The sequence below is a fragment of the Aythya fuligula genome, chromosome 1, assembly GCF_009819795.1.
Source record: "Aythya fuligula isolate bAytFul2 chromosome 1, bAytFul2.pri, whole genome shotgun sequence".
Classification (NCBI taxonomy): Eukaryota; Metazoa; Chordata; class Aves; order Anseriformes; family Anatidae; genus Aythya; species Aythya fuligula.
In genome coordinates, this window is record NC_045559.1 from 181,670,512 (window position 1) to 181,694,716 (window position 24,205).

Below are 24,205 nucleotides of genomic sequence, written 5' to 3' on the forward strand. Positions count from 1 at the left end.
GGGACGGGCTCGTGTGTGCATGAGGGGCGAGAGGTCTGTCGGGTGGGGGGCAGCAGTGCCATGGGGTGAAGGTTCGGTGTGGGCGGTGGGGGTGTGCAGGGTGAGCTCTGTGCATGTGTGCGTGAGGAGGGAGCGAGCGTGTGAGGAGTGGGGGTGTGAGGAGAGGGTGCACGAAGAGTGTGTGTAGTGTGTATGTGTGTGAGGAGTGGATGCGTGAGGAGTGTGCGTGTCAGGAGTGAGCATGTGAGGAGTGTGTGGGGGGACTGTGTGTGTGTGTGTGTGAGGACTGGGTGTGTGAGGAGTGAGTGAATGTGTGAGGAGTGTGTGCGGGGGGGGGTTGTGTTTGAAGAGTGAGCGTATGAGGAGTGTGCTTGAGAAGTGTGTGTGCACGGAGGGGGAGTGCTTGACGAGTGAGCGTGTGAGGAGTGAGTGAGAAGCGTGTGTGTGAGGAGCGAGCGTGTGAGGAGTGAGTGAGTGAGTACGTGAGGAGTGTGTGTGTGAGGAGCATGTGTGTGAGAGTCGGTTTGAGGAGTGTGTGTGCGTGTCAGGAGTGAGCGTGTGAGGAGTTTGGGGGGGGTGTATGTGTGTGAGAGGAGCGAGCGTGTGAGCAGTTTGTGTACGTGTGTGTGTGAGCAGTCTGTGTGTGCGTGCAGTTTATATACGTGTGTGTGAGCACTGCCTGTGTGTGTGAGCAGCGTCTGTGTGTGTGAGCACTGTCTGTGTGTGTGTGCGCGCGGGGCGGGCGGCGGGGGGGAGCGCAGGGGCGGGCCGGCGGCCGCGCTGGTGCTGGCGGCGCTCCAGCGCGGCGCACTAATACAGGCAGCCGGCTCCCGCCTGACTGACGCCGGCCGGGGCTGCTGCTGCCGCTGCCGCTGCGCCCTGGCCCCGCCACCGCCGCCGCCGCGCAGCTGCAGCCCCAGCCCCGCTCCCAGCCCCGCTCCCTCCCTGCGAGGCACCGAGACCCCAGCCCGAGCCGGCGGCAGGTAAGAGCCGGGGCTCCCCGCCGCGTCCCGGGGCGGGGGCCGCGCGGAGCCGTCCCCCCGAAGTTAGCGGAGGTGGAGGGGGTTGGGGGGGGGGCAGCGGCCGGTGCCGGTGCCGGTGTCCCCGCGGCGCTGGGGGGCCGGGAGGGGGCCGGGGCGGCGGGGGCAGAGAGGCAGAGACAAGGCGACGCCAGGGCTGCGAGCGAAAAGGAGGAGGAAAAAAAAAAAAGAAAAAAAAAGAAAAAAAAAAGCGTTTTTATGGATGGCTGAGCGCTGACAAGCCTCCCCGCCGTTATGATTGCTTTCCCTCTGCTTTAAGATGGGGGGGGGGTTGGCGAGAAAAAAAAAAAAATAAAGCAAAACAACAACACAAAAATCCCCACATGACACGTTTGGGAATAGTTTTCCTTTCAGAGGTTGCTCGCTGCTCAAGAAATGCCGCTCCTGGACACGCTCCCGAGCAGAATTTCGGGGATTTGGTTGCGTACCAAACGCCGTCCTGGGCTGCCTGGTGCTGGTCACCAAACCCAGCAGCCCACCCCATGGCAAAGCCAGACCCATCCCAGCTCTGTCCCCGCGCCCCTGCAGCTCTGAGCCTGGGGAGCTCAAAGTTTGGCTAATTTGCAACAATTCCGATATTGTGTGGCAACTGCGTTTTCCTCCTTTGATTTTATGGGTAAATTAATTTGATGCTAGCCAGGGCTGCTTTAAAAGAAGGCTTAGTGGGAATAAAAATAAATGACACACGCTTGCATGCTCACACACACACACACACACACTGTTAATTACTCGCATTTTATAGATTAATGAGGAAAAAACTCAGCCCAGAATGGTCAACTTCTCAGTGAATGAACTCTCCCTGGGTAGCAGTAGGAAATGATGTGCACGTCTTTGGAATGTGTTCAAGTTTGGGGCTGTTTGGGAAGGACACTGCAGATAAGGCAAGTTTCTCTCCTTTGTACCTGCGACATGGAGGAGCGAGGGGCTTTACACAGCCTGTCCGTGCGGTAGGAGCGACCTGCTCGTCTTCAGGAGCGTAAGCTTGAGAAAAAAAGCCACAAAATTCTTCCCCTCAGCGATGGTAGGACAAATGTCATCACTCCAACAAGCCTCATCCGTTTTCATCCAGCCAGACAACTCCCTTCTTCGTCCAGATTTGATAAGTACCAGTGTCTGGCTGGTTTGTGTTTTGTTTCCTGCTAGGTTTTAAAACAGAGGCTGGGAGTGTATTTTTTTTTCCTATTTTAAATACTGAGTTAATTTGGTATAGTGGCTAAGATAAACATGAATTTTATCAAGAAGTATACGTTGTGTTACATTTACTGAGTTGTGCAGTAGTTTCCTTTCTTTTCTGTCCCTTGCGATGGAATTAACAAACACTTTCTACTTCACCACGTTACAGGCATATAAGCTGATAAACTGTAATTCTGCAGAAATGACTGAAATAGGGGTTGAGCGTGTTTCACCACGCATCGTGGTGGTAATCAGGATTCGTGTGTTGATAGGGGCTGGAGACAGATGCTTTTATTCACATGCAGCAATTGAAACAAACACGAACCAAGGTTTACTCTGAGCTGTCAGCCGTACAACTCTGCAAAGAAGTTGAGCGCTAATATTTTATTAATGCACTTGTCCAAAGCTAAGAGGCACACGCGCGTATGCCAGATATCCACAGAAGGTGGAGAGGAGTGTAGAGGAATTGGGGAGCCACTCATGTCTGGAAGCTGCTTTCACACGAGCTGGTAGCAGTGCCCCGTGCTGCTTTCGCTGGGGACGGAACAAGGCCTAATGCAGTAAAATAGGAGCAGAGAAGTGTCAGTGTAATGTATCACATAACATCTGGACAGTTAATCCTCCTTTCTCCCCTTTTAGTCTTTTACAGACTTGGTGCATTTCACATTTGAATCCTTAGCTATCTGCTGTTATCAGCCCGGCAGATAGCGTGTCATCTAATCCTCCGCTGAATGCTAAAGTGCTGTAATTCTGATGGCCAGGCTAATCTGTCGCGATAAAGTTTTATTTTTCCATTGTTAAATTCAAAGGACAATGACTGCTAATTACAAGTGACCTCTAACCAAAACACTAGCTTGTGTTTATCACCGGTGCTGATACTTGCTAGCAGTATTCAGGCATCAGCTGCACGAGGCACCCTGCTTCAAAGAAACCTAACAGAAGAATTCAGGGAGCCAAAAGGGGGGAAAATACATGTGCTCTAGGTAATTTGCTGAAAAAAAAAAAACGTGGTAAAAGTGTACATAGATTCTATTTGCTGTGCAGCATATCTATTACAAACAATAATAATGACAGGGATGTGGAAGAAATAATTAAAAATTTCACTTAAAATATTTATGATAGCAGCACAGCAAATACATACATACAGAAGGCTGTTATGGTAGACTGCGTGGTTTCCTGCTGCAGGCGGGTATAAAGAACCATTAGAGTTATTGTACATTAACAGCCAAAGACAGTAATAGCAATGACAATTTGAGAGAATCACTGCTTTCCTATTACTGTCTTTGAGGACGTTTGTTGTAAGAAATATTAGATTGAATGCAGTGTAATAAAATTAATTTTTCAAAAATATTCTTAATAATGTTGGAATGGTAGTAGTGTGGGAATTCTGCAGATAAAGAGGTGAATTGGAGAGCTTAGGGCTCCGTGTATTCACGAGAGTAGCTGAAAACCTTGCTGAGCTTTTGCAGCTGAGGGGATCTAATAGACTGTGGGATCGGAGCCCAGACTGAGATCCTGATGGGTGTACGTACACGTTTACATCAGAGCAGGTGACACTCTGTCTGTTCAAGTTTTCTTTTTTTTTTTTTGTGCAGATAGCTGTGATTTTTAGACAGATTTTTCTACAGGACCACTTGCAGGTTTCTGCAAGAACTGTTGCAGCATCCTAGACAGATGCATCCTAGGCAGAACAGTTTTCTCTGGGGTTCAGCTCCTCTGGACAAGGGCACAGCAAGGACACCGTGGAGGTGGACACAATTTCCTAGCTTACACGTTCGCCACTGTAAAAACATAAAGCAGAAAGGAAAAGAAAATCTGATAATCGACCTTGTGGTTTATCTTTATTTATTTATTTTTGAGGCAGCAGGAAGCTCTAGGTGTGTTTCTCCCTGGGAGGAGAAATGCCGTGTCTTTCCTGCATCCTTCTCTCCAGAACTTGTTTCCTTCCCACTCTTCTTCATTGTCAGTCACACCACCACCTCCTTCCCTCTGCCAAACTCGGCATCATCCTTTGACTGCTGTGTTTCCTCACAAGCCTTGGTACTCCCAGATGTCTCCTGACACTTCTTCTTCACGTTACTTCTTACATCCCCCCTTCCTTTCGTTTGCAGCTGCCAAAGCATTAGTCCACGCAGTGGCACCCTTCCAGCTCAATACTGCAACCTCCCGTTTCCCAACAAGCTCCCTTCTTCCACCTACGTTCTGTTCCCAGGCAGCACGACCCCTGCCAAAACCCCGGATCTTTTGTTTTCCTTTCTGAAACGTCTCCACGCAGGCTCCCGTTCTGGAGTCTTTATATACTCCTGTTTTTTAGTTAGGCTTTGAAAGATTTCCCCGCTTCCAGGGTTCTCCACATCTATTGGCCTCGGTCCTGCGGTCCACTGAAAAGTAGAAAGGAGGAGGAAAGAAAATGACCAGATCCTTGGGTCATTACAGTTTGTTCTGCTTCAGGCTTCCTTTCACCCTCATTACCTGGCTACAAAAGGAGTAAGATTGGTCGCTGCTTGATAACTGTTCCTCTGTTTGTTCTGCCCCGGGTTGTGCTCGGCCATGCAGCTGCGCTGTGAGGAGCAGGAGGCAGCGGGCTGTTGGTGGTGGTACCCTTTCCAGAAGGTGGTGTTTGCTCACAGCAAAGCTCCGTGCAATTAAGAACACTTTATAATGCAAATAACCGTGCTGCCGAGGTCGGTGCACTTAAACAATGGTTAATCACTTTGCAGTTCCTTGCCATGCCTTCCCTTAATGAAAAGTCTTTTTATTTATTTTTGGTAAAGCTTTCCCGTGTAGCGTTCCTCATCAGGAGAGTGCAGAGGGCTTTGCAGGATGGTCCTTGTCGGGATACCTACATGGTAGGGCACCCGAAGGAAAATCATTTACAGGATGGGGTCCCACATGCTGGGTTCAGAAGGGACCGAAGGCACCAGGAGCTCACGTGGCTTTTCGGGACTCCCTTCTGGTTACTTGCTGGCCTGGCCTACCCACACCTACTTGGCTCCATCAGACGAGTCCAGCTGCCAACGTGCAGTTTCTTACCCTGCAGCGTGTGAGGTAGATAATATATCTCCTTAATTGAGAGCTCCTGGATTGCTTCATGGAGGGCATGAGGCCTCCACAGAGACATCTAGGGTAGGGAAACTGAAATTCATCCCTGCGTGAGGCAGCACCCTGCTGCTTTTCTGCTTCTTGGTAGGGACCTGTGTGGGGTCTTGGGCAGATCTGAGTGGTAGGAGGGGAGAGGAAGAGGAGAAACGGAGTTGGGATGTTCCCTGGGCTCCTGGGGTGAGTTTGCAGAAGAGATGCGATTTTTCTGAAGGTTCAGGGCCCTCTTCCTGCCCTTTGCTTGGTACCCTGCGTTTTCAGGAGCTGGCTGTTACCACGGCATGTCATCTTGCATGTCAGAGAGAATCCAGCCCTCATTTTGTGCTTCCAGGCTCACACAGAGGCATGTGAAGGCTGTTTAATGCCATAAGCAAGTGTTCTGCCTTGCAGAGAAGCTGAGCACCCATGTCTCTGGCTGAAGTCGCTGGGGCTGGCCGGCCGTCTCCTCCTTCTCTCCCCACAGGAGGGAACTAGGTAGGCAAGTTCCTGCTCCTTTTATTCCTAGAGCCGGCATGGTGAAACAGCTTCCACTGAGAGTTCAGGCACATCCAGATAGTTCTCATGGAAAACACCTCAGTGCGAGCCTCGGCCCCTTGTCCAAGGCAACCCCGGCCAGTGAATCAGATGAAACCCACTCATACCAGAGCCCACCTGTCCTCCAAGCCTCTTCTGAACAGTTTTAGGCCCCGTGGATGCTCCTCCCTTCCCCCCGCAGGGTTTCAGGAGCTGTGAGGGCTCCATTAGCGCAGACGGCTGCGGATGTCGGAGCAGGAGAGCCCACACGTCAGTCCGAGCGCATTAACAGCTTCCCACAGTGAGAGCCTTTTAGGAGAGACAGGTTTGCATGTGATACAGGTTGAAGGCAGCGGGCTGCTAGCGTGATTCCCTGCAAAACTGCTAACGCGGGGAGTTTCGTGGTCAGGCTGAGACCTTGCAGATCTGCCAACAGGAGCCAGCCTCCCTCCTTTTCTGTGTGTCCCAGCAGGAAATGAAGGTGTTGGGCACCTGAACGCCACAGAGCTGGGCCTCAGATCTCCTGCTGGGCAGATGGCGTGTGCTACACAGGGAAAATCAGTTGCCTTACCCATTTCCTGTGCACGTGCTATAAATGTCCAACTCAGGCTCAGAAAGTGCATTTCTCTCTAACAGAGGCACTAAACTTTCAGGATAGCCTCTCCATCAGACCTGAGTGCCAGATCCTAGGTGAAGCAGCTGTTCTTCAGAAGTATCCCTATTCACAGCATTCTTCACGTCTAACTCCAAGCAAATCCTTTCCCTAAAATGGGTGTTTGGGAATTTCTCCAAGAATGCCAGTGATTGATAACAAGGATTACAGGATCTGATTAGTGTGGATATAAACTTCAGGCCAGCAATGAAGCTGAAATTCTTTTCTAGTCCCCTTCTTCCTTTGTGAAGTGTTTGTTCTGGAGGCACTTGGCTGCGTGCTCTGTATTAGAGACGAGTCAGCGTTTATTTTAAAAGCAGGAACTCTATTTTTTTGCGTTATTTCCAACTGTTCCATTTTTAGCAACACCGATGGGTTTTGCTACAGTTTCACTGGGAATGGTGGGTATGTGAAGAATGCGGGACCGACTGTCTATAAAATGGGGATGACCAGAGCCACAAGGAGATGTGCTGGCTCCCCAAGGCAAGTTGATGCACCTCCCCGTCGTATCCCGCTGCCTTCTCCCACTGATATGTCCTCAGAGCTTCCCTGCAGCGTGTTTATCCCTTGGGGGTGTTATCTCAGGAGGGGAAGGCAGTTGGGAGATGGGCACTTTGTCAGAGCTGCTGCTCTGTGCCCGAGCAAAGCAGCCCAGGAAGGGCTAAGGCAGGGACTGGGTGAATGGTTCGTCTTCCTGCCCGCGGGGAGCAGGGCGTGGGGCAGGGGAGAGGATGTATCCCTCCGGGGTTGCATCTCAGAGACTTCGGTGTGGCCCAGCCAGGGAACGCACTGTGGTTGACTCCGTATAAACATCACAGCCCCTGGTTTCCTTTAAAAATTAATGCCAAGGAAGGAAGCGCGGTCAAAGAGAGATCACAGTGATAAGTTGGTCCGCTTTCGTGTTTTTGCACAGATTTTGGTTGTGGTAATTCTCTGTGGTGCCTCCAAATATTGTGGGCAATTTTCAAAGGTGCAAATTAGTGAGAATTTCCAGTCCTCTGCTTTCTCTGCTTTTGTTTTTGTTTTTTTTTTTGGTGAGCGTGTTTATCCTGAGCAGCGGGACGCAGGTAGCACTGCCTGAGTTAGCCTAGGGCTCGAAACCAGCATAACCGTGTTAGTGTAGTGCTGTGCCTGAACAGAGAGGCTCACGGGCTTGATTGTAGAGGGCCGTAGGGCTTCCCAGTCCCTTCTTCCTCCCTAAGGCTAGCACAGCTATTCCTGAAGAAAGTTCTGTAACTCGGAGAGGCTGTGGGGTCTCCTCCTTGGGGATCTCCAAAAGCCGCCTGGACGTGGGCCTGGGCAGCCTGCTCTGGGTGTCCCTGCTTGGGCAGGGGGGGCACCAGGGGCCTCCAGGGGCCCTGCCAGCCTCAGCCACCCTGTGGTGCTGTGATCTGCTCTCTCAGACCTCCAACAGCAGTAAGTATCCCAGCACATAGCTCTACTCTTACACATTTTCATGTGGACTTGAAAGACAGATTGCTCCTATCCTACTTGCAGCAGCCTTTTGCACATTCACGTGCTGTCACCACATCGATGTCCTTCCCTTCTTCCCGGCTAACACAGCTTTGCTGATTCTGGTACCCAAAAGATGAATTCGTTCTGCATTCAGCCTGGGGCTGCACCATCTCAAAGATGCACTCGCTCAGAGTGGTCCCACCCCAGCAATTAGTACATCCTTTCCCAGTTAGGCACCACGGACATACCAAAAGCAAACTGGGTACTTAGTTTACTTTTGTGACTGAATTTATGCCCCTTAAACACAGCCACAAGTGTTTGCCCTGTGGAAATTTATGTGGCTGTGTTAAGCTGTGCAGCTCATGTGTCTGAATCCGTCCTCCTTTATAGCAAACGAAGATGTGTTACTCCCGTCAAGAGAAGCTGGACTGTGCTGAGGTAATATCTGAGTGGTTCCATAAGCTCAGAGAGATTATGTGGAAGTCACAGACATTTAGACACTGGCATCAGACGTTGTCCTCTTCTAATCCTGGAGCTAAATGCAACGAGGGCTCCGCAGTGTGGAGGAGCAGCCAGAGAAGCATGAAGGCTGTGGGATTTCTCTTTGATATCGATGGCTTTGCTCAAAGTTCAATGCAGAAAGGCTTTCAGACCAAAGTTGAAATAAACAAGAAAATGAGTTTCAGAAGTTTGCATTATTCATTTAAGCTTATAGGAATAAACAATGAGATGCTGCCAGGGCTGTGTGAAACATGGGTAAATTTGAGTCTCAAGTGCTTTACCTCATATCATTGCAGCTGTTTTCAATTGGAGCACTTCAGGGTCAAACCAGGAAGAAATTTGGTTTCTTAATTAAAAGAAAAAAAAATCCTTCTTTACATCCCATTTAATTAAAACCCTGGGTGTCAGGTTCTGTGGTTGTGGAAGAACTCGGTAACAATGCGATGAATAATTCATTCCCTGTGTTTTGTTGGGTGCAAAAGGCAGTGGTTTTGGACGGGTTCATAACAACACCCTCGTCTTTCTGGTCCCCATCCCAAGAAGGAGCCTGGGGGATCCCAAATTATGCCATGGGTGCCACAAGTGGAACATGGGTCTTTCCGAGGTGATTTGCATCTGTCAGGGGTAACACGGGGCCACTGTTCCCGAGCCGTGAGCTGCCTGCTGGAGCAGCAGCACGTGTGTGTGTGTGGCTCACGTATGCATTTCCGTGGTGCTCTGCAGGGGTAAATGCATGCATAAAAACCTCCCTCCCCTGCCCTGCTCCGAGCAGCTGTGCCTGCGAAATCCTGTGCCAGTGCCAGGATCTCTGCCTCAGACTCAGGGTGTGTGAGCAGGCCCAGGGCAAGATTGGTGAGGTTCCTCACTCCTTTGAGACCCAAAGTATTTGTAAACAGTCTTTCATTTCTTTATTTTAAAACCCTTTCCCCCCGCTGAGCAGTGGAAGATCCAGAGAGCAAACAGCAGTGACAACGTGACCGAGGAAGATCTTTGCCAGCCTGCAGTCCTCCGTCCGCTGCAGCACGCTGGCTGCTCTCAGCTGGGCACTAAATTGATTTGAAACCAAATCAAGTCTCAATTACAGCAATATCAGCTCTGGGAGAACTCACGTCCTTTTCCCTTTCCTAGTAGGTAGAAGTAACTCGCTCACTGCTAGGTAAAAATAACCAACCGCGTGCGTGTTCACAGCATTCCTTCTCACATTGTTCGACTGAAATAATATTCTCCCATCCAATTCTGTTGTGATTTAGTCACCGAGCTGCAGACTTCCAGCTATAATTGTCTCGCTGTTCCGTTTTCCAGCCGCGTGCAATCTCCAAGAACTGTGCAGCTTCTGTCTAGACGACCCTCTGAGAGATCTCCCTCTGTGGCCTGGCTGAGCTGTGGCAGTGACACCGAGCCTGGTGATGTCAGCCATTTTCGAGACTGATAGCCGTGCCTCTCACAGCTCACTTAGCCGAGGCAGGGCCGAGCCTCGGAGTTCGATTCTGGCACCAGCTGCATGCCCACATCTGCACAGATGTGCACACGCACGGATACGCTTTTGAGGATGGCCTGGGCACTGTGCTGGTGTTGTGTTTTAAGCCTGTTTCCACCAGCATCCGTGCAGCACTCCTCTTTGACTTCTTGCATAGAGCTTGAAGTGAAATTTAACGAGGACTGATCCACTACGCCCACTGGAATTGAATTAGCAGGGAACTTCGGCAGCACAGGGACCTGCGCAGATGTTCTGCCGGGGGATGATGCAAATCCTAGTGGCACAGTGGATCCTTTTTGCTTGAAACCAAATCTAAATTTCTCCAAATCTTCCCAGAGTGGAGGTGTTGATGTGCTGCCACATGAGATACAGAGGGGGGCACATCAAATTTCTGAGATCTGTGGAAGGAGCCCCTCTTACTGGCTTCAGCAGGGCTCGGCTCGGGTCAGGGAACATCAAGCCCACAGGGATGGTGTTTCGTCTGCTTCTCTCCGATCGTGGAGTGTCAGGCTCTTCAGCAGCACAGGGGAAGTTACCGTAGAGGAGTTCCTGGAGGAACACGTTTCTCCTGTTGACCTGAGGGCCTAGGGGCTGGTTCTGCACTGCCAGGTGAAAAATGTGCTTAGGAGCAGGAGGAAGTATTCCAGTCCCCTCTGCTCTGTGTCCATAGCAGTCATTCACACCTGAGGTGGGACTCATCTCATCCAGTGTTCATTGTATGCAGTGCTGGGTTTTGCTGATCCTTTTCTGGGTGGAAATAGAGCGGAGAGCTCTGTGCCACGTACCCACACGTACTTCTCACATATGTATTCAGGGATTTCAGGGTGACTAGGTCAGATAGGAGTGTCAACAATTTGGATGTGTTTATGTGGCCATGTAAATTCTACCCCAAGGCTGTCTCCAAACTAGTAAATTAAACATGCCTGGTACTGTTCTTGGCCTTGAGGCCAACTGGGAGGGAGACACTTGCTTCCATGCACTAGGTGTCTCATCCTCCAAAACAGGGTGGCTCTATGCAGACTTCTTATTAGGAGTGAGCCCTGCTCCCTGCTAACTCCTGAATCGTGCACAAGAATTATGTGCGAGACTGCTGCTTGGCACAGATCAAAGCCATTCCAGATACCGTGGTAACAATTTACACTGTACATAATCAAATTCTCATGCTTAGAAACGTTCCCCAGCATTGTTTAATCTACTAGCTTAGATGTAGCTGAGGTGGGCACCCTGTGTTTAGGGAGAACGGAACAGGTGAGCTGGGCTGAAATGTTTCCAGTCTCACCTTTTCCTGTTCCTGAAGACCACAAAACCAAAAAGGTTTGGTCCATGCTTACATGCAGTATGGCTTCTGTGCCTCCCATAAGCAAGTTTTAAACCTTAGGCTAAACTTGGCAATGGAGTAAAGACATAGGGCATGGAAGACTGACCATGTTTGGTCTTGACTGGTCTCTTACCAGCCAGACAAAGCTTCCCATGTCTTCCAAGAAGAAGGAATCGTGTTAGTTATCCCCTGAATGATGTGTGACTCATACGATAGTACATCATGCTGTCGCTGAAGGAGATAGAGGCAACCAGACCAGAACTCCCATCACGGTATGGCCAGGGTGTGATACGTGTGGTGGGGATGTGGATCACAACCGTAACACTTCCCTACCCCTCTGTGTTCTCTAGCGGTGAGCATCAAGAAGCAAGACGGGTCGTCAGCACGGCAAATGTGTCCAACACAGCTCTAAAACCTTCCGGCATCGGAAGTTTCCAGTTGGGTGGGCAAGTTGCCTGGTGGAAAAGGCGTGCAGTTTAAACAACTGCTGTCCTAAGAGATCATTAAAATGAAATTGTGAATTAGCATCTCTATCTTTACAGCCCTGGAGTGGAGTGGCTGCCTAGGTATTTCATAATGGGGTATCTAAGCCTGGCAACACAGGGCTTATGCTGCTAAATATGCTGAATAATATGCAGCATTATGTAATTTAATAGCATTAAACTCGGATGCTCTGATAATTCTATTTTTTGAAAGCTGTTTAATGTGTTTAATGCCACTTGTATTTTGTAAGTCAGTCGGATTTGGGGCAAAAAGGATTTTAGGAGAAACTGGGGGGAGAACGATAGGAAATTGTGCAACGTACTTATCTGAGACTGCATCACATGGGCTGCAAAGCGCTGCTTTTGCTTTTATACACATACCCTTGGCGACTCTCCCACTAGCAACAATAGTGCTCAGACTCATACTGATGTCACTGTTGAGTTATTTAATTTGACCGAACGAGATTAATGTGTTTATTTAAAACCCCGGTCAAAATGGAAAAGAAAAGCTCGGGACAATACTTCGACGTGAACACGTATGTTTCCCTCTCTGATGATTGCAGCGTCGCCTTAACTTTATCGGGGCAGCTGTTGACACACGCTAACGCCCGGGAGACCCCCGCAGATAAGAAGAGCCGGCCCTTTTCCCCTCCAGCAGAGCCTCCTGCACCGCTGCTGGTATCTCAGGCTTTCATCCCAGCTTCTCCTTTCTTCCTCTTGCTGCTCTCAGGGCTGACCCGCAGCCATCCCAGCCTTTGGCAGCCACCGGCGGGCTCTCCGCAGGCTCCGATGGGCAGCAAGGGACAGGCACCTGGGAGGAGCTGGAGCCCTGCAGGCTGAGCCCAATCCCATGAGGCCTGCCGGCCCCAAAGTTCATCCGCAGTATGTTTTACAAACAGCTCGAGGGTTTTTTCCTGGGATAAATCATTCTGAGTTCATTTCTTTCTCACTTGTTCCTTCTAAGTGTCTGGAATAAACTTCGGCTCTGATTCAGTGGTAATTGCAATGATCCAGTTAAATGCTCCAGGTTGTAGGATTTTTGCAAATACAGAGGGAGAGAGAAGTATAGGATCTGAAGTTTCTCTTTGCTTAAACTTGCTGGGCCAAGTTTAAGTTTGAGCAGTTCTTATTGCTGTACTCTGGCAAGAGCCTCTCTCAATGTCTAATGACAATCGGATATATACATAGTATAAAGATAAAGAAATTGTATAACCCTGACCCTAATTCTGTGGGGCATGTGAAGCAAGGTGGGTTTCCTCTCCCTTCCAGTTCTGTAGTCATTCTGTCCCTATTTTCACGCTACCTCCTGTCCCCTGGTGCTTGGAGTATGGACCTGGTGGAGCAGCAGCCACTGCTGGAGCTTGTGACATGCCAGGGAGGCTCCTTCATCTTTGGGACCCACAAGATCCATCGAGTCCTACTCCTGGCTCCACGCAGGACCACCCCAAAATTAAACCATGTGGCTGAGAGCGTTGTCCACGTGCTCCTTGACGTCCAGAGTGTGCTGCAGGGTTGGGTGGTGCTGGAGGTGTCAGACCCTGCTCAGGGACCAGGCTTTGGGACGGGCCTCCTGACCGGTGTCCCCAAGCGCCCTTTGAACTCATTCTAACAGCTGTGAATTTAGGAATACTGCAGAATAACACTGTTTGGGAAGCCCTGCTGCTGCCACCACCAGGCAGCATCTCTCTGTCTCCTCGGTGGCTGCATGGGGGTGAGAAGGACCTGCTCTTCCCACAGGGTGGTCACGGAGCTGCTGCTCCGGAAGCATCCACTCACCAGCTGCCTCCATCTCCCGTTTTAAGTGCTTTGTGCAGTCCTTTGGACTTGGTATGCACAGGGGGTCCGTGGACTATATTTAAAGCAGTAAATAGCTTGACATACAAGGACGTTTTTCCTCAGAGTTCCAGTCAGTGGAAATATGTCATTTTCAGCTAAAATTAGACTGGCTCCAGCTACATTAAGAAAAGAAAAAAAAAAAAGTAAAATAAAAACAAAGAAAAGCCCTCAAGAACTAAACTCTTTCTGTTGGACTTTGTCAGAGTAGCAGCTCCTAGCAGAAACAACCCAGGATCCATCCAGTACAGTCTGTGTCCAAAAGCCTGTGATTTTCATCCAAAAAACTTTGAATTATTGGAGACAGCCAAACAGACTGGCTGGGCAAACAAGGTTTTCTCTTGCAAAGTGAGACAATGTAAATAAGCTTAGAGAATAGTGATAGATCTTTCAAGGCACTAAATGAAATCTGGGAGTAGTTGAATTTTAAAAGAATTTCACAGTTAATATTGTACAGCTCTTGACAAGCAGAGTGAGATTGGAGGGGCAGAGAAGGAGCTGAATACAGAAAAATACCCTACTCGTTGCTCCCATACAATTTGCTATTACAGATTTAATTTTGTAGAAGATGCATGAGCTGAACCTACAGCTACCAGCATAGAAAAAAAAAACACTACATTTTCTTTCACAATAAATACACCCCCAATCTGCAACAATTTGCCTATTGCATTCAACTCTGACTACAAGTGAAAGTGACTGGACACTTTCTGAGGTCCAGCTGTAAAATGAGTGTGGAGGATAGTGGGGAGGAGAGACTTGGACCCAAAATAAACACCACCAAACAAAAGCAAAACAAACAAACAAAAAAGCAGAAAATGATTGAAAATTAAATGCACATTTTGAATCATTTGTCTTTCAAAATATGCTGCTGAAGGAACAATGAAAGGAGTGTGTGAAGCTTAACTCTGTACTGTGTTGTTATTCCAGGCTTCATCAGCAGTTTCTTGATGTTTGGGAAGTTCTGAGACCCACCCTGTTGGACTACTCGTGACCAGCACCTGAGACTACAAAATCCTCTCTTGGAAGGAAGCGTCCATCTCAGTACTGTAAAAACTCTGCAAGCCCTGCAAGGCGGGAGAGTGATTCGTGCTTCCGTTGACACTGGTGTGTGATCTCTGCTTCTTATGCACTCCAGCACCCCTATCAGCTCCTTGTTCTCCTTCACCAGCCCCGCAGTGAAAAGGCTGCTGGGCTGGAAACAAGGAGATGAAGAGGAAAAGTGGGCAGAAAAAGCTGTTGATTCCTTGGTGAAGAAGTTAAAGAAGAAAAAGGGTGCCATGGAAGAACTGGAAAGGGCTCTAAGCTGCCCGGGTCAGCCCAGTAAATGTGTCACGATCCCACGTTCCTTGGATGGGCGGCTGCAGGTGTCTCACCGCAAGGGGCTGCCCCACGTCATATACTGCAGAGTGTGGCGCTGGCCTGATTTACAGTCTCACCATGAATTGAAACCACTGGAATGTTGCGAGTTCCCATTTGGCTCCAAACAGAAAGAAGTGTGCATTAACCCCTACCATTACCGGCGGGTGGAAACCCCAGGTAATTATTTCACCTCCAAATGATTCACATCTCTCCATTAGCTCTTGTGCTGGCAGGTCTGTACCCGGTGCATCCAAACGAGTCCTCCTTTGGGATCTGAAGAGGCAGGCTCTGTTTGATGGTGAAGGACCCTGGCTCTTTCCCTGCCCAGGGGCATCGCAGTCGTGGCCATGTGTGGTGAGGAGCTCCTGGCAGGGGTCCACGTGTCCTTGGACCCCTGAAGGATCTTGTCCAGGGTGCTGAAAGCAAGGTTCCTCTCGTGGATGTGGGTGCTGGTCATCCTCTAGCCCTCTCCCTGTCGACCAAGTTCACTGCTATGCCCATGTGCATGAAGGCTGGGCACCAGCCTGGTCTTACCACCTTGGCTGGGTTTATGCCTCATTGTCTGAAAACCAAAAATCGTCTCATTGATCCAAAGGAAAAAGGTATAGCTCTCTCTGTAAAGAGTAGAGTTTCAGTAAGATGGCTTGTTTTGCCATGGTTGTGAAACCAGTGCAGTTGACTCCTCTTAAAATGCCTGATGGTACGCCTTCAGTGGGATTTAATGGCCTCTGTGGGTAGTTTATGTGGAATAAATCCCCCAAGTTCTCATAAAACTTTCTTTCTTTTTTTTTTTTTTTTTCCACCGATGATCCTGTGTAGACTGGACTTGGTCAGCGTTGAAAACTTCTGACCTGACTGAAGGGTCATTTAGTTGGGCTTCGTGTCAATGAGACAGCTGTTATAAAATTGCAGTGTTCACTGTTGACTTCTGTAGGGATCTTAGAAAGCAGGGTAGAGATCTCGAGCGGTCAACCTGTTCCCCTCTCCCCCCACTCCCAAGACAAAGCTAATTGCCAGCTACATTCCTGACAGATGTTTTTCTAATTAGCTCTGAAAATCCCATGCGATAGAGGCTCCACAACCTCCCCAGGCAAAAGAATCTATTGCTTTGCTCTCCTTGCAGTTCAAAATGATTTCTAATGTCTAACCTAGCTCTCCCTCGCTGCCAAAAAATCGCAGTAATTCAATTTACTAATGGATACGGTTGGTAAGTGTATACTTATTATTCTGTGATTACTCTTTGTCTGGCATGAACTTTACTCTGAGGTGACATTAGGATCAGATAAGTGAACTGTGGGATGTTTCTTTTCACACAGATGAAATAAGGGAGAGACATTTGTTAACATTTGTTAAACAGGGGCTGTTCCCCTTCCTGATAGTCCACCCACTGCAGCAGAGCTGTCATTTTGAAGTTGTATCTGAGCTGCTGTAAACATTGTCACGACTAAAATTTTACAGCTGCGGGGAGTGGTGCACGTTGTCAACAGTTTTCAGTGGAAAGAGCTGATCTTCTGCCTCGCTAACGTAAACTCTTCGAGAAACTAAGAAAAGATGCTCATAAAATATCCCATGTTGTGTATCTTTCTCCTTGAAAGCTGCAGTCACCAGTGCCTTTTCATTTCTTCTGGTGTAACTCCAGCGTAGCTAATGGAGTCTCCTCAGCGCCGTGGCTGACGGCTCTGCATCAGGCTGTTTTAAACCCCCATCTTCTGATCTGGTCAGTGCTCACCGACAAGAAACAGTGCTGGGATGACCCAGCAGCTGCTAAATGGCTTTCAAGGCTGATACACAGAAGGTTTCATCTGTGAATATGTCCCTACCATTAAGCCAGTGAAACAGACTGGCTGTGTCTGCACTAGTATGTGGAACATGGCCGTAGTATTGCTGAAATGCCAGCATGCTCCCCAGCACAGCCGTGACCTGTGCTGGCTGGCACGGACCCACACAAACACTTTTGGGCACCTTTGATGTGACCACCTTGTTTTGGAGGGGAAAAAGAAACAGCTTACAGCTCTGCCAGTGGCAGTAACGCAGCTCTGGGCCAGTCGGAAAGCAGTGCTGCAAATGGGGGGTGAGGGAAGAAAAGAAATGAGCTTGGTGGGGAAGTTGAAGCATTGAGATCACCACAAAAAAGGCTGGGAGCGATTGATCTAGGTGCCAGTCTGCTCAAACAACAGTCCTATTTTTTTTCCTACAGGAAATCTTCCACATCTAGGCTCTTCCATATTACTTCCATACCAGTGTCTGTCCTTTTGGTGCTTACTTTCATCAATGAGTCTGTCTTGCCGAGTCAGCAGCCCCTCTGTGGCCAGGTCCATTACCTTTTATCCAGAATGAGTGAGTCATGTCCAAGATGGGAGGGCCTTGTCCCTTCTCAGAAGGCCTGGCAAATCCCTACAGCAGCGAGTGTTGGTCCTCAGGCTGCCCAGCCATGTCACGGTCTGTGCTGACCAGTGCTGCACAGGCTGTGTGGCTTTCATTGCTGCTGCAGGTGTTCTCAAGTGGATCTCCTCCTTGCAGGTCTGCTGACCACAGGTGCCGTTTAGGAAAGAAACAAAAAAAAAGATTTCCTCCATTTGTGCAACATCACAATATAGGGGTTAGGCCACCTAGCCTAAAGGAGGTAGACAGGATGGTTTGACTCCCTTGGTTAGATTCCCTCTTGAAGGGCTTGTTGTAAGTCTGGATGTTTCATTTTCAGTAGAAGCTGCGTTTCTGGAAAAATACAAAGCCATCTAAACATTCACCTTATTTTTATATGAGATCATTGATGTGCACTGTGGTTGTAGATAGCAGGAGCCGAAGTGAACTTAGACCAACTGATTGCTTTCGTCAGCCCCCTGTAGGACTGCAGTGTGGTATCTTCCCAGTTAGAAGACCACCTGATGGTCTTACTGTTGGCCATGTGTTTGACGTTTGTGAATGGTCCTGGGCATAGTGAACAGGTGGAACATGTGGGTCTCACCAGAGGATGGACCTCTGAAGGTACTGGACTCTTCAAAGGTGGGGTGGTGTGCCAGAAGTAGTAGCACAGATGTTGTACCTGGAATTAAATAGTGAGGCAGACAGTTTGCTTGCTAGCACCTGAGGTCACAGGCTCAATAACCACAGTCCCAGCCAGATTTCTAGCAAGAATTGTTGCAGCTGAGGAGAACAGGAGAGAGCCTAGAGCAGGAGAGGCAGTGGTGGCAGGACTTGGGACGTGCCTGTGTTTGCCTTCAGTTGAACAAAGGTTGTCAAAAGATTCTCTGTCCAGAGAAGCTGTGGATGCCCCATCCCTGGAGGTGCTCAAGGCCAGGCTGGATGGGGCTTTGGGCAGCCTGGTCTGGTGGGAGGTGTCCCTGCCCATGGCAGGGGGTTGGGACTGGGTGGTCTTTAAGGTCTCTTCCAACCCAAACCATTCTAAGGTGATTCTATGGTCTATGAACACTTAGGGATACACAGAAGGAAGGATACTGGCTCTGAATAGCAGGTAGAAGAAAAAGACCCCACTGAGTGGCAAAATGCAGGTAATTTGCAGGTAAAATGCAGGACAGACTGACCCTGATGCACTCAGTCACTCAGTCTCATGCCTTTGGTCACAATTCCTTCAGAATGGCTGAGCCTTGGAGGGCGACCTCCGTTACCAAAGGAACAAGGAGAACAAGGCCCTCAGGGGATTTTTTTTTTAAAGCCACAAACAAACAAAAAAAAAATCTCTGAATTCCTCACCACCACAGAGGCTTCAGCCCTCTAGGCAGCCACAGAGCAGTCAGTGGAAAGATTGAGTGAGGTGGCAAAAACTGTACAGCGGAGGAGCAGAAATGAAGAGTGCCCTGGTCAGAGCTGGGAATGAGTTCAAGGCCTGAAAATTCCTCTTGCTGACTCACTCAGGGCGAGTCAATGGCTTTCCCTGGCAAGTGCTGTTCACACATCTCCATTCTCAGCCCTCATTTAGAAAAGTTGCTGCTCCGAGTTCCCACAGGGCTGAGGAAAGCAGCTTCCCCAGCAGTGGTGCCCGCGTGGAGGTGCCAGCACTGCTCAGCACCTCTGCTGGGTGCGGAGGCATCCCCGCAGTTCCGGCGGGTAAGAAGTTAACTTCTACAGTGAACCCCTGCCATCACTCCAGGGTTTTTTTAGTAAGTTTTTAGTGCTCAGTACTTCCACAGGTGACTGTCAAATTTTCTGATGGCACATGCCAGTGGCTGTGCAGGAGCGTGGCTTAACCCTGGCCCAGCCCGAGCAGGGACCTGAGCTGCTGCTGGGACCAGGCACGGCTCCTCCTGCCGAACAGCCCCAGCTCTCCCTGCAAGCAGTGGGTGCTCATCTCCCAAGGAGGGTGTTCCTGCAGCCTCTTCTCATGCACATGTTTTGCATTATCTCTCTGGTTGCTTTATAGCAATTACTCCTCTCTTTCATTACACTGGATAAATGAGAGTTCGCTGTAATTAAAGGTGCTAGCTAACCTACCTAAAAAGAATTGGCCTTACCTAGACGGAGCTCTTGGGCCCAAACAATATGTTTAAACACGTTCAGACAATATATTTGTGTCAGCATTTACAGCCAAGGGTGCCCGTTGCTATTTGTTTCCGTAAGCTGGTAAGGATGGACTGAAAGATTATGTGAGGCTGGGTTTTAGGCCAGAGGAACTCGACACCAGGTCAATCAATACAAGCCTGCAGGATTGTTCCCGTTGTTGGGACAATTCATCCTTGTCACAATAACCCAAATTGCCTCCCTATCTTCTGTTCTTGCTTTTAGACCTTGGAGATTCATTTCCCCTGCCTGTGTTTAAGGCCTTAACAAAGGCAATTAGGTGCTGAATGAGCTAGTGACTAAAAGAGAAGTGTTGTGGTATGTTATAGGTGCTATCACCCCCTCCTGCAAGGACTACAGAGGGACCCAGTTAAAGCCCAAAGCTGAACTCCCATGTGCAGAAATATTTAGCAAGCTTCCTTGTGTTCCAGCCTCAGGGCTACATCTTGTAGGTAGGTCACCTAGTAGGGTTTCCAAAAGTGTTTTGGCTCCAGTTCTGCTCTTGCTTCTGATCTGTCAGAATCCAAAATCCGAAATCATTCAGGTGAACTTTGGCTTTCACAGTGCAGCACTATTACAGCACAGTGTAAGATCCAAGTGAAAAGATTCAGTGAGGAGAGATGCTTTCTTCTATTAGAAGCATAATTTCTATTATTTTTCTATTTTACACAGATGAATTTGGCTTTCAGTTTTCTGACCTGCATTTTTCACGTCCCAATTATCAATCATTGACATTTGTCTCCTCATGCTAGATCTTTTCTAACTATATTGCAAGAGATAGATTAATATTACTGCGATATTTCAATTGCCATTTACATTTCATTTTAAAGATCCCACTGTCTGGCTGGCAGCATTTTCAGGTACCTGAAAACCTTTTAAATCTAGTCTCCAGCTTCTGGTCTGTGTTTTTTTTTTTTTTTTGCCAATCTGGTGGTAAAATAATGCTGTGTATTGCAGACTGCTATTAATTGATATTAAACTTGGCTCTGATTTTGGCAAAATCTGATTATAATATTAAGCAAACCCCTGTTACTGTCATCCTTTCAGGAAGGAAAAGTAATTTCGAGACGGAGAAATGTGTCTGTTGCATTTCTGTAAGAGGGCTGTGTGCCCATACTGTACATGTGAATTTTATGGTACCTTGCTTAAGTCAGGAATGAGTCCATATTCTTTACGTGGAAATGCAAAAGCTGGCTGCAAATCTGGGAAAAAGGGTCCCAAATCATGTTTTGATTCTTGTTTTTGGACAGGTTTGTTGCCGTTCAATTACTTGTATATAGACAGCAATATTTGGTAGCATGGAATATGGCTCTTTTTGACTTACAAAGAGAGATACTCTCAGGAGTGCAGTTTAAATCGATTTTTCTCCATTCTTGTTTTTATTTTCAGTCCTACCTCCTGTACTCGTTCCAAGACACAGCGAGTTTAACCCTCACCTCAGCCTCCTTGCCAAGTTTCGAAATACTTCTCTGCACAGCGAGCCTCTGATGCCACACAATGCCACCTATCCCGATTCTTTCCAGCATCCCCCGTGCACCCCTTTTCCATCGTCACCCAGCCACATGTTCTCCCAGTCGCCCAACAGCATCAGCTACCCCAACTCACCAGGAAGCTCTTCTGGACCAGGGAGTCCCTATCAGCTCACAGGTAAGAACGAGCTCAGACATCCCAACAGAGGCTGTTGAGGCTTTTGCCAGGGCCTGGGATCAGGAGGCAATTCTATGTGCTCCCTCCAGACTGTAGCTACAGATTGAAATGTTGGACAGGATGGATTTGGAATGGGATTTCTTGGGACTGCCTCTTAGTATTGTCTCCCTCCTTCTAATGGAGGCTCAAGGAACTGAGAGCTGTAGTCATTCCACTCCTGGAAGTGCCTGAATGAACTTCCATGTTTACTGTAAGGGAGAAGTTCAAAAGAGGAGCAGGTGTGCCCGGCCATCTTCTGCCCAGAGCTGCCCATCCAAGCTTCTGGGACAACCTGTGGAAAAGAGCATTTGCAACACCTGTATCAGGCAACTTTAATGGAAGTGGTCAGGATAGGGATCTTTACAAACACCAAGAGAGACAGAATAAAATGGGGAAATCAACACACAGCAATTATTTTTAATATATGATGATCCCACTGACTGCAAACTTCAGGAAGTTAAGATGTTTAATAATCTAATCCAACACTTGGTGAAGCTACCAGGCAAATACCCATGACTTTGAAATGTGTTTCACATTTCCACAGTTCCAAATTCAGCAGGGTCAAGACACTCAGATTGTTTGTGTTGTGAACTCCTTACTTAGTATTGCTCTAATTACCAAAAAATTAACTATTCTTTTACTGTTAAATATACGAAGAAGGTGTCATGCAACACAGCTGAGAGCTAGCTTTAATATCAAAGCATGGTGGAAATTCACTTCTGCACTTTGTTGTAACTCTGAAATAGTTTCAGCGATCTCGGCTTTTTCACAAGGATGAATTCAGGTCAGAACTCTGTAGATTAATGTTTTAAAGTGTCAACTACAAAGCATTTAAATTCATGTCCTTAATGATATATCTGTTCTTATTTTAAGTGCAGGAAAGATGTTTATTTTCACAAGGTATTTGTAGTATTTTAACTTCCTTTTAAGCCGGACACTTTCAACATTATTCCCTTCCCGGTACACTCAATGGATTTCTGTTCATTTCTTCTCCAGATCTGTAGTTGAGATTAACTCATACTTAGCAACATCCAAACACTTCAGAGAGTAGTAGGACTTGTTTGTCTTCTCCCAACTTTTTCTTTCACCTCTCTGTAACCGAGCTGGATTTAATGGAGCTGGTTCTGACAGGTAAATCAGGACCATTGCAAAGTACATAATGACTCTGACTCGTGTGATTTAACTGAACTTGGGGCCTGGCAAAGCTACTTAAAAATGTAAGTGGCTCAACCTGAGCTTCAGTATGTCACAGCACAGTGAATGCTGATAAACATAATTTGCCTGTGTAACGATCAGGGATGAACTATGTAAGGCAAACTAGGACTAGATCAAGAACCTTGAGTGGGATGGATGACACCAAATATAGATGTCAACAATGCAAATTTCTGCATCTGATGCAATTGTTTATATGCTCTCTGTAGTCAACAGAGAAAAATAGGCACTCCTAGAACAAGATTCATTTCCTCTTAGGGTACATGTCTAACGTAGCTGAGATGCACCATGTCTGGAAGTACCCATTTTTCTTTAGGAAAGTTCATAGTGACTATCTTAGGTGTAGACATCAAAATACCTGGATAACCACATTATTTCTTTCAGTAACTTGTATTATCTTCCACTGTTTCTTGATTTTGTTTTATTGTCCTAGTTTGCTGCTTTTTCTGTGGGAATGGTATGCCCTCTGTATGTTAGGAATATCGTATAGCGTATGAGATTCCTAAATCATGAGCACTACTTGAATAGAATTAATAACATTCCCGTGCAATGTGTATTTAGAAGTTTCAGTGGTTATCCTATGAGACAGTCTGCATTTATCCACTCTGGGTGAAGTTGCTGTGTTTTGAGGGCCAGTCAACAGACCCCATACACAAGAGGAAATTTCAGCTTGGACCTGGGTTAAACCCTGGACTTCTCTTAAAGATACCTTTAACCCTGCAGGCTCACGTATCACTGTAACTTGCCCATAGACCCATTGAGTTTCTGTTTACTTCATGCTTTCAGAGTTTATATAGTGAACATCAGCGTTTTCCAATATGAAAACAAAGTCACTTTTTCTTTGACTTTGTAAAGCCTCCTGTCTTTCTTCAGAATCCCCACTATGGAGAACTGCTTTCCAGCTTACTGTGCCATAAAGGAAACGAACCAGGGTCTGGGCAGGTTATGAGTTGGTACTTTTTCTCCACTTTTTTCTTTCATTTCCATTGCTCTTTGATGGGAGACTGAACAAATCAGAAGAGGGCTGTACTTCCCTTCTAGGGCAGAGGTGAAAAGGACAAATCTGGAGGTAGTTTTTCCAACTCTCACTTTAGAAGGCTTTCCATAGGCCTTCTTTATAGTCTGTGAAGAAAGCAAGCTTTCTCCCAGAGGAGCAATTACAGTTAGCTTCTGCTCTTAAATCATCCTCTGCAAGGGTTTTACATTTAGGAGAGAAGTCTGGAACTGAAGGATCAAACTGGTTTGCTTTCTTAGTGTAACCACTTGCATTACCAGAGGTCTTGGCAGGACAGTGCTCTGGGCCTGAGGCATTGTTCTGACTGTTCCTCCTTCTTTCAAGTGTACCAAGTCCAACACGATTGCCCTCCCTTGCCATTCTTCCTGAACATGCATTGGTCTTAATCTGGATACTGCAGTCAGGTTCAGATCTGTGCTTTGTTTTGAACCCTTTCTAGCTAAACAGTGCAGAAGAAGTGGTAAGTATCCACCAGGAAATGCTGGGGAGCATTGACCAAGGTATTGATTTCGGTTTCTTTTCTTTCTTTTCTTTCTTTCCTTCTTTCTAACAGTGGAAACTCCACCCCCACCTTACCATGCAAGAGAAACTCCAGGAAACTTAAATGGGCGGTCAATGGATGCAATATCTGAAAGCCAACTAGTACTGTCTTTGCCCAATGGAGGTAAATCTGCCGATGGAGAAACTGAAAGTAAATAACTATTTGTACTATTCTTCAAAGAAAAATGTTAAGCAAAAAAAATATTATTTGAACTAGAAGGTTTAGTGATCTGTAATCATAGATTTCAGACAGTTCTGAGGGTAAGGCTATGTACTAGACATGTCCATTAGCTAGCAGAATAGGATGATCTAAGAATTCAGTGACTTACGTGCAG

At 47.6% G+C, this 24,205-nt stretch overlaps 1 protein-coding gene across 2 annotated transcripts in view; it reads left to right on the forward strand.

The window, feature by feature from the left end:
* Positions 1 to 941: 941 nt before the first annotated feature.
* The window catches only part of SMAD9 (SMAD family member 9), a 40,543-nt gene continuing 17,279 nt past the window's right edge, over positions 942 to 24,205 (forward strand). The window contains exons 1-4 of one of the 2 annotated variants that reach the window (XM_032187139.1): positions 942 to 983; positions 14,471 to 15,079; positions 20,807 to 21,064; positions 23,884 to 24,021. In XM_032187139.1, coding sequence (XP_032043030.1) covers positions 14,668 to 15,079; positions 20,807 to 21,064; positions 23,884 to 24,021 — 808 coding nt within the window. In that variant the 5' untranslated portion in view covers positions 942 to 983; positions 14,471 to 14,667. The remainder of the gene's footprint in view (positions 984 to 14,470; positions 15,080 to 20,806; positions 21,065 to 23,883; positions 24,022 to 24,205) is intronic. The other variant, XM_032187148.1, reaches the window with a different exon arrangement.